At 51.2% G+C, this 13,329-nt stretch overlaps 1 protein-coding gene across 2 annotated transcripts; it reads left to right on the top strand.

The window, feature by feature from the left end:
• Positions 1–5,981: 5,981 nt before the first annotated feature.
• On the top strand, positions 5,982–12,830 carry MED18 (mediator complex subunit 18). 2 transcript variants are annotated; one of them, XM_038758027.1, is made up of 3 exons: positions 5,982–6,046; positions 8,856–8,941; positions 11,811–12,830. In XM_038758027.1, the coding sequence occupies exons 2-3, from the start codon at positions 8,869–8,871 to the stop codon at positions 12,362–12,364; spliced, it is 627 nt and encodes a 208-aa protein (XP_038613955.1). In that variant the 5' UTR covers positions 5,982–6,046; positions 8,856–8,868; the 3' UTR covers positions 12,365–12,830. The 2 variants fall into 2 exon arrangements, with proteins under 2 accessions (XP_038613955.1, XP_038613956.1); XM_038758028.1 differs by having other exon boundaries at positions 6,003–6,046; positions 8,860–8,941.
• Positions 12,831–13,329: the final 499 nt, after the last annotated feature.

Genomic DNA, 13,329 nt, shown 5'->3' on the forward strand with positions numbered 1-13,329 from the left:
CCCGACCTGGGCCTGGAAGCAGAATGTTAACTGCCAGCTGGGCCCCTGGCACCTGGACCCGAGGCTCTGGTCTCTAGTCTCGGGTGCAAATCTACCCATCGGGACCTACCCTCCTGAGCTGGATGGGGCACACCTGCTCTCTGATCTGAGGATTGGGGGAGCACTGCTCCCCTACCCGCCCGTCTTCCCTCTCCTAGCTGCGAGTGGCCAAAGGGGGGGAAGATGGTGATGGTAGTAGTATGGCTACTACTAATAGTACGATTGTTATCATAGGTCACTTGCAGTCATGAGCGATCCCCCTCTGGTTGCTGGGGGTCCTTTTGGCTTGGCCGTGGGTCTGCCTCCTGTTTCCTTCATTCCTTCTTTTAGACTGTGAGCCCACCGTTGGGTAGGGACTGTCTCTATATGTTGCCAACTTGTACTTCCCAAGCCCTTAGTACAGTGCCTTGCACACAGTAAGCGCTCAATAAATACGATTGATTGATTCATTCCCCCTGGGCCCTAGGTTGGCAGAGGGGACGGCAGCTGAGAGAGACATGGGGTTGGGCCTCCTCAGTCCCTGGGCACTAACCCACCCTTCTGACGTCTGTCCCCGTGAAGCCGCCTGCCAGACCAGAATCACAACAAGGAAACTACATGTCCAGGAATTCTACTTCCCGGGGGCCCCGCGCTGTCGAGGACAGCACCTGGCCAGGGTTCACCACCTGCCCCTGGTCCACCCCTTGCCCTCCCCTTGGGCCTGGCTGAACACCTTGTTTGTTAAACACGGTGTCCTCCTGGATCTCGGGGGGGAAAACAGCCCCAGTGATTGCTGGCTGGGGGAACGAGGTGCCAAAAACTGAGTCACTGGTTCCTGGCCTGTTTGTGTGCTGAGGAGGCAGGGCAGCAGAGGTCACTGATCCCACTGACCCTTGCTCCTCTGAGTTAGGCCGAGGAGCAGCGTGGCTCAGTGGAGAAGAGCATGGGCTTTGGAGTCAGAGGTCATGGGTTCGAATCCCAGCTCCGCCGCATGTCTGCTGTGTGACCTTGGGCAGGTCACTTCACTTCTCTGAGCCTCAGCTACCTCATCTGTAAAATGGGGATGAAGACTGCGAGCCCCATGTGGGACAGCTTGATCACCTTGTATCCACCCCCAGCGCTTAGAACAGTGCTCTGCACATAGTAAGCGCTTAACAAATGCCATTAAAAAAAAAAAAAAGCAGTGGCAGCCAGGACAGGGGGCTGGCTGGGGCCTAGCTGTAGCCAGGAGCCTGAGGGGTAGGGTCCTAGACTCCGTTCCCACCACCTTCTCTGGCTGCAGACCTCTCTCTTTGGCCTCCTTCCGCTTAGAAAGGATGCACCTCTGAGCCTCAGAAGCCTAAAGGGTCAGTTCAGAGCTGAGGGTTTGTTCCCATCCCCTCTGACCTTCAGCAATCTGGGCTCCCTCTTCCACTCAAGCCCTCTGTCCCTGCCCAGCCCCGAGGCTCAGAGGCATCTCCTTCCTCAGCTCTGGTGCCAGGCAGCTGTGGTCACCTCCGGCTTCCAGCTTCTACTGCCAGCTGCCGCTGCTACTACCACTACCATCACCCCAGCCCCACATTGTAAGCTCAAGGGTTTTTACTGTTATTGAGCTGTCTGAAAAGTCCAGGACTGTGCTCGGCACACAGTATGTGCCTGGCACAGTCCTCTGCACGCAGCAGACACCCAGCATAACACTCTGCACCCAGTAGGCAGTGACTGCCAGAGGAAGGATTGTGAGCAGCAGCATTAGAGGTGATGAAGGAGGGGAGGTAGGGCCCTCCTCTCTGTCCCTACCCCTATCTCTCCCTTTTCCTTGCCCTGAGCCCTCTCCTTTCCTGGGCACACCCTTTCCAAGCCCCACGGGAGGGGTCCTGCCCTCTCTCCCCACTTCACCCAAGAGGATGGTTGCCGCTCTTCCCCTCTCGCACAGACAGTGGACGATGCCAGGGAAATAGGAGGGCAGTATCATATTGAAGCCTTTCTCCGGGTCCCTTGCATCCGTGCCCTTGTGTTTCCTAGTGCTAGCTCTCTTCCTCCCTTCAAGGCCCTGCTGAGAGCTCACCTCCTCCAGGAGGCCTTCCCAGACTGAGCTCGTCCCCCTCTCCATCCCCCCCATCTCACCTCCTTCCCTTCCCCACAGCACCTGTATATATGTTTGTACATATTTATTACTCTATTTTACTTGTACATATCCTATTTATTTTATTTTGTCAGTATGTTCGGTTTTGTTCTCCGTCTCCCCCTTTTAGACTGTGAGCCCACTGTTGGGTAGGGACTGTCTCTATATGTTGCCAATTTGTACTTCCCCAGTGCTTAGTACAGTGCTCTGCACATAGTAAGCGCTCAATAAATACGATTGATGATGATAGTGCTTAGCGTGCAACCCTGCTCACAGTGAGCACGTAATCAGGGCTCTTATGGGGCAAGATGAGGCCGGCTGCTCCGGATTCTCGGGGTGTTTAGGGCCCAGAAAGAACCAGTTTGGGCACCAGCAAAGGCACAGAGTTGGGGTCAGCTACTTTTCAGACAAGACACCAGCCTCTCTAGGGAGAGGACGAACCCAAACAGAGGAGTTTCAGTCCAGGAGGGCAGGGGCCGGGGCTAATCTTTAATCTCTGTAGGGCGTGGGATCCATTAACTATTACAGTCTGTTCCCTGGAGGGATCTCTCTATCGGTCAACAAGAGGCCGGGCCCGGTGGAGCCCGGGTGAGTGGAAGGAGACAATTAAAACGGCTAATTAGCATTCTGAATCAGACTTTCTTGGGTCACACCTCCAGAAGGGCACACTGCATAGCTGTGGCTCCCTGTCAGCCCGTGCGTCAGCAAACCTGAATCTCTGAACCTAAACTACGAGCATCAAAAAAAATCAATGTTTTTTTCTGTCTTGTCTGGTTGGTGTATTAACTGCCAGGGGGCAGAGGCCGCCCTGTTCAGGATCATCATCATCAATCGTATTTATTGAGCGCTTACTATGTGCAGAGCACTGGACTAAGCGCTTGGGAAGTACAAATTGGCAACATATAGAGACGGTCCCTACCCAACAGTGGGCTCACAGTCTAAAAGGGGGAGACAGAGAACAAAACCAAACATACTAACAAAATAAAATAAATAGAATGGATATGTACAAATAAAATAAATAAATAAATAGAGTAAAAAATATGTACAAACATATATACATATATACAGGTGCTGTGGGGAAGGGAAGGAGGTAAGATGGGGGGATGGAGAGGGGGACGAGGGGGAGAGGAAGGAAGGGGCTCAGTCTGGGAAGGCCTCCTGGAGGAGGTGAGCTCTCAGCAGGGCCTTGAAGGGAGGAAGAGAGCTAGCTTGGCGGATGGGCAGAGGGAGGGCATTCCAGGCCCAGGGGATGACGTGGGCTGGGGGTCGATGGCGGGACAGGCGAGAGCGAGGCAGGATGTCTGGGCTGTGCCAGTGTGTCGTTTGGGTGTTTGTGTGAGCTAAGGTATGTATATATGTTTGTACATATTTATTACTCTATTTATTTTACTTGTACATATCTATTCTATTTATTTTATTTTGTTAGTATCTTTGGTTTTGTCTCCCCATTTTAGACTGTGAGCCCACTGTTGGGTAGGGACTGCCTCTATATGTTGCCAATTTGTACTTCCCAAGCGCTTAGTACAGTGCTCTGCACACAGGAAGCGCTCAATAAATACGATTGATGATGATGATGTGCGGTCGTGCTGCCCCCAGCAGTCATTACCACCTGGACTAGGGGAATCAATCAATCCATCAATCGTATTTATTGAGCGCTTACTGTGTGCAGAGCACTGGACTAAGCGCTTGGGAAGCACAGGTTGGCAACATATAGAGACAGTCCCTACCCAACAGTGGGCTCACAGTCTAGAAACGAGAAGCAACAAGTCAGCACAGCCAGGTGTATCAAGATGATAGGAAGGGACTGGCATCATTTATAGGGACGCAGGCACTCGGCAACTGGCCCTGGGGCTCTTGCCAAAGGGTGGTACACTGGACCATTTTTTCATTCATTCATATTTATTGAGCGCTTACAGCGAGCAGAGCACTGTACTAAGCGCTTGGGAAGTACAAGTCGGTAACATATAGAGACGGTCCCTCCCCAACAACGGGTTCACAGTCTAAAAAACCCCAGGGAAGCTACTCCATTTGTTCAGGATAGCGTCCTAGGCTGACCCGGGGTCTCCAGCCCAGCATCCCCGACTCCTGATGCTTCTCCGGGTCCCAATTCCCTTTTAAAATGGTGAAGAGCCAAGAGCCTGTCCCTAACCCTTACCTTTCTAGACTGTCAGCTCCTTGAGGACAGGGAACTCTATTGTAATAATAATAATAATAACAACCTAGACTGTGAGCCCACTGTTGGGTAGGGACAGGTTCCAATTCCCTTTTAAAATGGTGAAGAGCCAAGAGCCTGTCCCTCACCCTTACCTTTCTAGACTGTCAGCTCCTTGAGGACAGGGAACTCTATTGTAATAATAATAATAATAATCTAGACTGTGAGCCCACTGTTGGGTAGGGACTGTCTCTATATGTTGCCAACTTGTACTTCCCAAGTGCTTAGTACAGTGCTCTGCACACGGTAAGCGCTCAAATATGATTGATTGATTAATAACAATGATATTTGTTTGCAAAGCACTGTTCTAAGCGCTGGAGAGGTTATAGGGTGATCAGGCTGTCCCACGGGGGGCTCGCAGTTTTAATCCCCATTTTACAGATGAGGGAACTGAGGCCCAAAGAAGTTAAGTCACTGGCCCAAAGTCACACAGCTGACAGTTGGTGGAGTGGGATTTGAACCCACGACCTCTGACTCCAAATAATAATAATAATGGCATTTATTAAGCGCTTACTATGTGCAAAGCACCGTTCTAAGCGCTGGGGAGGTTACAAGGTGATCAGGTTGTCCCATGGGGGGCTCACAGTCTAAATCCCCATTTTACAGATGAGGGAACTGAGGCACAGAGAAGTGAAGTGACTTGCCCAAAGTCACACAGCTGACACTTGGCGGAGTGGGATTTGAACCCATGACCTCTGACTCCAAATAATAATAATAATAATGGCATTTATTAAGTGCTTACTATGTGCAAAGCACCGTTCTAAGCGCTGGGGAGGTTACAAGGTGATCAGGTTGTCCCACGGGGGGCTCACAGTCTTAATCCCCATTTTACAGATGAGGGAACTGAGGCCCAGAGAAGTGAAGTGACTTGCCCAAAGTCACACAGCTGACAATTGGCAGAGCTGGGATTCGAACCCATGACCTCTGACTCCAAAGTCCATGCTGGAGAAGCAGCGTGGCTCAGTGGAAAAGAGCCCGGGCTTTGGAGTCAGAGGTCATGGGTTCAAATCCTGGCTCTGCCAAGTGTCAGCTGTGTGACTTTGGGCAAGTCACTTCACTTCTCTGGGCCTCAGTTCCCTCATCTGTAAAATGGGGATTAAGACTGTGAGCCCCCCGAGGGACAACCCGATTGCCTTGTAACCAACCTTGAACTTAGAACAGTGCTTTGCACATAGTAAGTACTTAATCAATCAATCAATCGTATTTATTGAGCGCTTACTGTGTTCAGAGCACTGTACTAAGCGCTTGGAAAGTACAAGTTGGCGACATATAGAGGCAGTCCCTACCCAACAGTGGGCTCACAGCTTAATAAAGGCCATTATTATTATTATTATTATTATCTTTCCACTGAGCCACGCTGCTACCAGGCCAAGCATTGAGTACCGTGCTCTACAAACAGCAGGCGTCCAATAAATACCACTGACTGATCCCTCCCGTCAAAAAGAAGGCACTTTCTCCTCAGGCGAGGGGACGGGGTGACGTCAGGAGCCCTAAATGGCGTCTCCCATGTGGAGGCCGCCATGTTCCGTACGGAATAGGCGGGCCCTGCGCATGCTCTGTTTACCGCAAGGGGGGTGGGTGAGGGGGAGGGCGGTGAGTTCTGCGCAAACTCGGGTCATCGGAGTCGACTGCGCCTGCGCGACGCAGCGAAAGGACGTTCCGAGAGTTGAGGAGACGGTGGGGCCTGCTGACGGTTGGGACGTCGAAGCCCTCAGGTAACCTTTGGATGGGGGAGAAAAACCAATTAATCAATCAATCAATCAATCAGCCGTATTTATTGAGCGCTTACTGTTTGCAGAGCACTGTACTAAGCGCCTGGGAAGTACAAGTTGGCAACATATAGAGATGGTCCTTACCCAACAGTGGGCTCAAAGTCTAGAAGGGGGAGACAGAGAACAAAACAAAACATATTAACAGAATAGAATAAATATGTACAAATAAAATAGAGTAATAAATACATACAAACATATATACATATTCATTCAATCGTATTTATTGAGCGCTTACTGTGTGCAGAGCACTGTACTAAGCGCCTGGGAAGTACAAGTTGGCAACATATAGAGATGGTCCCTACCCAACAGTGGGCTCACAGTCTAGAAGGGGGAGACAGAGAACAAAACATATTAACAGAATAGAATAAATATGTACAAATAAAATAGAGTAATAAATACATACAAACATATATACATATTCATTCATTCATTCAATCGTATTTATTGAGCGTTTACTGTGTGCGGAGCACTGGACTAAGCGCTTGGGAAGTCCAAGTTGGCAACATCTAGAGCCGGTCCCTACCCAACAGCGGGCTCACAGTCTAGAATGGGGAGACAGACAACAAAACATATTAACAAAATAAGATAAATAGAATAAATATGTACAAATAAAATAAGTAGAGTAATAAATATGTACAAATATACATGTATATATATATATATACAGGTGCTGTGGGGAGGGGGAGGAGGGGGAGAGGAAAGAGGGGGCTCAGATGATGGTATTTGTTAAGCGCTTACTATTTGCAAAGCACTGTGCTAAGCGCTGGAATAACGATGGCATTTATTAAGCGCTTATTATGTGCAAAGTACTGTTCTAAGCACTGGGGAGGTTACAAGGTGACCAGTTTGTCCCACGGGGGGCTCACAGTTCTCAATCCCCATTTTACAGATGAGGTAACTGAGGCACAGAGGAGTTAAGTGACTTGCCCAAAGTCACACAGCTGACAGTTGGCGGAGCCGGGATTTGAACCCACGACCTCTGACTCCAAAGCCCGGGCTCTTTCCACTGAGCCACGCTGCTTCTCAGCGTGAAGCATATCGGTTCTGTGCCTTCGCACGTGTCAGAGCTTCCTCAGTTGGTGGTATTTATTGAGCACCTACTATTTGCAGAGCACTGTGGTAAACCCTTGGGAGAGTACACGAGATAGTGGACCCGATCCTTGCCCTCAAGGAGCTTACAGTCCAATGGGGGAGATAGACATTAAAGTAAATTACAGGTAGGGGAGGCATCCGGTATAAGGATATGTACTTAAGTGCTTCTCCCACTCCCTTCTGCGTCACCCTTGCACTTGATTTGCAGCATTTATTCACTCCTCCCTCAGCACGTATGTAATAATAATAATAACGATAATGGTGGCATTTATTAAGCACTTACTATGTGCCAAGCACTGTTCTCAGCGCTGCGGGGGGATACATGGTGATCAGGTTGTCCCGCGGGGGCTCACAGTCAACCCACAGTTAGAAGCAGCGTGGCTCAGTGGAAAGAGCACGGACTTTGGAGTCAGAGGTCATGGGTTCAAATCCCGGCTCTGCCAGTTGTCAGCTGTGTGACCTTGGGCAAGTCGCTTCACTTCTCTGGGCCTCAGTTACCCATCTGTAAAATGGGGGTGAAGACTGTGAGCCCCCCGTGGGACAACCTGATCACCTTGTAACCTCCCCAGCGCTTAGAACAGTGCTTTGCGCATAGTAAGCGCTTAATAAATGCCATTATTATTATTATTATTATTATTAACCCCCATTTTACAGATGAGGTAACTGAGGCACAGAGAAGTTAAGTGACTTGCCCAAGGTCACACAGCCCTGTAATTAATTTATTTCTCGTAAAGCTCGCGTGGGCAAGGAAGCGTCTACCAACCCTGTTATATTGTACTCTCTTGGGTACCGTGCACGCAATAAGTGCTCAGTAAGTACGATCGATTGATTGCTGTTGGGGGTGGGTGGGAGCGTGCGGTTTACAAGGGGGCTTGCAATCTTCTTAGAACTCAGAGCTTTCTCCAGTCTCTCTCATCATCATCATCATCATCATCAATCGTATTTATTGAGCGCTCATTGTGCGCAGAGCCCTGTACTAAGCGCTTGGGAAGTACAAGTTGGTAACATATAGAGCATAGGAGAAGCAGCGTGGCTCAGTGGAAAGAGCCCGGGCTTTGGAGTCAGAGGTCATGGGTTCAAATCCCGGCTCTGCCAACTGTCAGCTGTGTGACTTTGGGCAAGTCACTTGACTTCTCTGGGCCTCAGTTCCCTCATCTGTCAGATGGGGATGAAGACTGTGAGCCCCCCGTGGGACAACCTGATCACCTTGTAACCTCCCCAGCGCTTAGGACAGTGCTTTGCACATAGTAAGCGCTTAATAAATACTATTATTATTATTATTATATAGAGACAGTCCCTACCCAGCAGTGGGCTCACAGTCTAAAAGGGGGAGACAGAGAACAAAACCAAACAGACTAACAAAATAAGATAAATAGAATAGATATGTACAAGTAAAATAAGTAAACAGAGTAATAAATATGTACAAACATATATACATATATATACAGGCTCTCCATTGGGCCCCCCCAAACTTCCCCCCCACCACCATCGCCATCTTCATCCTCAGGATGTGGGATGGGCAGGGATCATCGGAAAGTTAGGTAGCAGCGCCTAGACGGTCCCGCTTCCGAGCCTCAGCCCGGACCAAAATCCCAAAACTGTCTGTGTCACCCCACGGCCATGAGCCCTGAAAAAGGGGTTTTTTTTTCCTCCCTCCTAGGTAGGCGGCCACCATGGAGGCCCCCCCGGTCACCATGATGCCTGTGACTGGTGGCACCGTCAACATGATGGAGTATTTACTGCAAGGTAAGCGGACCAGGGAATACGGCTTCACCCCCTCCTTTCCCCACCCTTTTCTTTTCCTACTTTTAATCAGACACGCTGGTCTAAGAGTCCGGCAAGCAGGCCGGGCCGCGGTAGCCGTGGCAGGAGAGTTGGCCCCAGGGGAAGGGAGGAGGAGAGGCAGTCCGGTCCCCAGGGGAACTGGGAGGAGGAAATATAATAATAATAATAATAATGGCATTTGTTAAGCACTTACTATGCGCAGAACACTGTTCTAAGCGCTGGGGAGGTTACAAGGTGATCAGGTTGTCCCACGGGGGACTCACAGTCTTCATCCCCATTTTCCAGGGAACTGAGGCCCAGAGAAGTGACTTGCCCAAAGTCACACAGCTGACAATCGGCGGAGCTGGGATTTGAACCCATGACCTCTGACTCCAAAGCCCGGGCTCTTTCCACTGAGCCACGCTGCTTCCCATAATAATAATAATAGTATGTGTTACCTGCTTACTATGTATCTAACACTGCTGCAGCGTGGCTCAGTGGAAAGAGCGCCGGCTTGGGAGTCAGAGGGCACAGGTTCGAATCCCGGCTCCGCCACTTGTCAGCTCTGTGACCTTGGGCAAGCCACTTCTCTGTGCCTCAGTGACCTCATCTGTAAAATGGGGATGAAGACTGTGAGCCCTAAGTGGGACAACCTGATCACCTTGTATCCTCCCCAGTGCTTAGAACAGTGCTTGGCACATAGCACTTAACAAATACCACCACCAGTATTATTATTATTATTTTAAACACTAGGGTAGATTCAGACTAATCAGGTTGGACACAGTCCCTGTCCCACATGGGGCTCACAGTCTCAATCCCCATTTTACAGATGAGGGAACTGAGGCCCAGAGAAGAGAAGTGACTTGGCCAAGGACAGGCAAGTGCCAGAGCCGGGATTAGAACCCAGGTCCTTCAGACTCCCCAGCCCGTGCTCTATCCATTAGGCCACGCTGCTTCTCACAATTCATTCATTCAGTCGTATTTATTGAGCGCTTACTGTGTGCAGAGCACTGTACTAGGCGCTTGGGAAGTCCAAGATGGCAACATATAGAGACGGTCCCTACCCAACAGCGGGCTCACAGTCTAGAAGGGGGAGGCAGAGAACAAAACAAAACATATTAACAAAATAAAATAAATATGTACAAATAAAATAGAGTAATAAATACATACAAACATATATACATATATACAGGGTCAGCAAGCCCTCTGCCTGGAGAGATGAGGCCAGCTCTGCCGGCTACTACTTCCTGACTCTCATCCTTCTGCCCGGTGGTAGTTGGTCCCAGGAAAGGCCCAAGGGCCTGGGATTTACTGGGGCTTCCAGATGTGCTATTGCAGGATGTGGAGGTGGTCGGATGGTCCCTGGACAGGAGGCCAGAGCCTCAAAAATGCAGTTAAGGGAATGGAGGGAGAAGGGAGGTGGGAAGAGGGGGGATAGGGTTGGAGCTGGAGAGACAGGAGGGTCTTGGAGGGGAGAGAAAAGGCATCACTTTTATGAAAGTGCTTTCCCTTCAGTCATTTCATTTTATCCTCGCAATATCATCACCATCATCATCATCAATCGTATTTATCGAGCACTTACTGGGTGCAGAGCACTGTACTAAGCACTTTTCCTGTGAGGGAGAAGCAGGTATTAATAGTCCCATTATATACTTGAGGAAGGAGGCTCAGAGAGGTTAAAATGTGGCAAGCCCAATCAGGAAGCCCAGGGAGTCAATCCTTGGGCCCCTTACATTGTCACCTCCAGGCACTTCATTCGTTCATCCATTCAGTCAGTCGTATTTATTCATTCATTCATTCAATCGTATTTATTGAGCGCTCACTGGGTGCAGAGCACCGTACTAAGCGCTTGGGAAGTCCAAGTAGGCAACATATAGAGACGGTCCCTACCCAGCAGCGGGCTCACAGTCTAGAATTAGTAGTCCAGTGGAGTGGGGAGGGAAGTTGTTGAGCACTTACTGTGTGAGGAGCACTGTACTAAGCGCTTGGAAAGTACAATTAGTAGTCCAGTGGAATGGGGAGGGAAGTTGTGGAGCACTTACTGTGTGCAGAGCACTGTACCGAGCGCTTGGAAAGTACAGTTCGGTAACAAATAGAGAAAATCTCTACCCACCAACGGGATTACAGGCTTTTAGGGGGGCGGCAGGCAACAAAACAGGTAGGTATCAATAGCACCAGTATAACAGAATTATAGATGTATACACATCATTAAATAAATAGAATAATAAATATTTGCATCTATATACAAGTGCTGTGGGGAGGGGAGGGGTAGAGAAGACAGAGGGAGTCGGGGCGATGGGGAGGGGAGGAGGAGCAGAGGAAAAGGGGGGCTCAGTCTGCACATGCTGCAGGCCAGACCCATGGAGCTGTGCTGTGGGATCAAGGCCCCTACCTTCTTGTCCTACAGCTGGCTAACAAGGCCACATTTATAATAATAATAATAACAATGGCATTTATTAAGCGCTTACTATGTGCAAAGCACTGTTCTAAGCATGTTCTGCACCTCTGCCCGCCTTGCTTATATTCATTTATTCATTCACTGAGCACTTACTGTGTGCAGAGCACTGTACTAAGTGCTTGGGAAGTCCAAGTTGGCAACATATAGAGACGGTCCCTACCCAGCAGCGGGCTCACAGTCTAGAAGGGGGTATCGGAGTGGCTGTGTGGGGGTGCATATGGGAAAGATCGTTGGTGAACTCAGGCCGCCTTCCATTACCCCCCGCCTCGGGCCGAGGCTCCCGGAGGGCTCGGGGATGGGGCCCTAGACACCGACACCCGACACGAGCCTCCCCTGGCCGGGCCGCCCACTCGGCCCGTGCTTCCTTGTGACGCTGGTTGTCCGCTCCCGCAGGAAGCGTGCTGGACCACAGCCTGGAGAGCCTCCTGCACAGGCTGCGTGGCTTGTGCGACAACGTGGAGCCCGAGGCCTTTCTGGACCACGAGATGGTGTTCCTGCTCAAGGGCCAGCAGGCCAGCCCCTTCGTCCTGCGGGCCCGGCGCTCCCTGGCCCCGGCGGGCACGCCCTGGCACCTCCGCTACCTGGGGCAGCCGGAGATGGGAGACAAGAACCGCCAGGCCCTGGTGCGCAACTCGGTGGACATCGCCACGTCAGAGAACCTGACCGACTTCCTCGTGGAGATGGGCTTCCGCCTGGACCACGAGTTCGTGGCCAAGGGCCACCTGTTCCGCAAAGGCGCCATGAAGGTGTGCGTCTACAAGGTCTTCCGCGTCCTGCTGCCCGGCAACACCGACAGCATCGAGGCGCTGTCGCTGTCCTACCTGGTGGAGCTGAGTGTCGTGGCCCCCGCCGGCCAGGATGGCGTCTCCGAGGACATGCGCAACTTCGCCGAGCAGCTGAAGCCTCTGGTCCACCTGGAGAAGATCGATCCCAAGAGGCTGATGTGATGGGACGAGCACGTGGCCCACTGGAAACAGACCCTGTTCCCCTGCTTTGGAGGGAGGTGGACCTCACCTTTGGGTCCAGACAAGGGCCTGAGGGGGAGCCCAGTTGACCCTTTGCCTGTGGGTGAGGGAAGAGCAGAGGTGGCCGGATCACGCAGGGTCCGCTGCGTCTCTTTCCGCCGATTCCAGGCTGGTGGAAGGGGTGTCCTCTCCAGCCAGGACCCCAGAGAAACTGGTTCTCGGGACACCAGAACACGCTCGCCCTGGTCCTCACGTGGGGAGTCCCCAGGTCACAACTGGCAGCTCTGTTCAGCCTTTCACCCAGCGACTCCCACCTAATCAGCGGGATTTCCTGAGCGCCTACCGTGTGCAGAGCGCTGGACCGAGCGCTCGGGGAGAGCACCATCGGGTTGTGAAGCCTAGCTCGGGGGGATAGATACTAAAATAAACTACAGATAGGAGGAAGTGATAAGAGCATGACAGGTATGTACGGAAGTGCTGTGGGCAGTTGGGAGGGAAATGGTGAAGGGGCAGTTGGGGGTCGTGCACTGGGGAGATGAGGGATCAGAGAAAATGGGGAGAGCGACAGTCCGGGGCGAGACGACTCCCTCGGTAAGTGGGGGCCGGTGATGCAGGCAAGGTCCTGGGCTCTGTTGGGCGATGCCATGTCTTTGAAGGGCACCGACGCGGGGAAGGGTATGATGACGGGATGATCAGTGAGTGGGGAAGCAGTCCTGTGGCAGAAGGCTGAGGGACGCGGGAGGATTGGGTGCAGTTGTGAGGGAGGCGGGTCACTGGGACTATTCCAAGTTGTTGATCTCCGGACCTTCTGTCCCCTGAGGCTTGGGTGGGGAGACACGGACTTCAAAGGAAAGAGGTGTTGGGTACTGAAGATTCAACTCTGCACCTGTGGGTGTGACACCTTTAAGGCTGTATTTATTATTATTATTATCAATAGTAATCATAAT

The sequence above is a fragment of the Tachyglossus aculeatus genome, chromosome 16 (assembly GCF_015852505.1).
Source record: "Tachyglossus aculeatus isolate mTacAcu1 chromosome 16, mTacAcu1.pri, whole genome shotgun sequence".
NCBI classification, from domain to species: domain Eukaryota; kingdom Metazoa; phylum Chordata; class Mammalia; order Monotremata; family Tachyglossidae; genus Tachyglossus; species Tachyglossus aculeatus.

What these genes read in the sequence shown, in the direction of transcription:
- MED18 (XM_038758027.1), top strand. Translation starts at nt 8,869, where the DNA reads ATGGAGGCCCCCCCGGTCACCATGATGCCTGTGACTGGTGGCACCGTC. An exon ending in GATGGAGTATTTACTGCAAG is followed by an intron (nt 8,942 to 11,810) that starts GTAAGCGGACCA and finishes CCGCTCCCGCAG; the next exon opens with GAAGCGTGCTGGACCACAGC.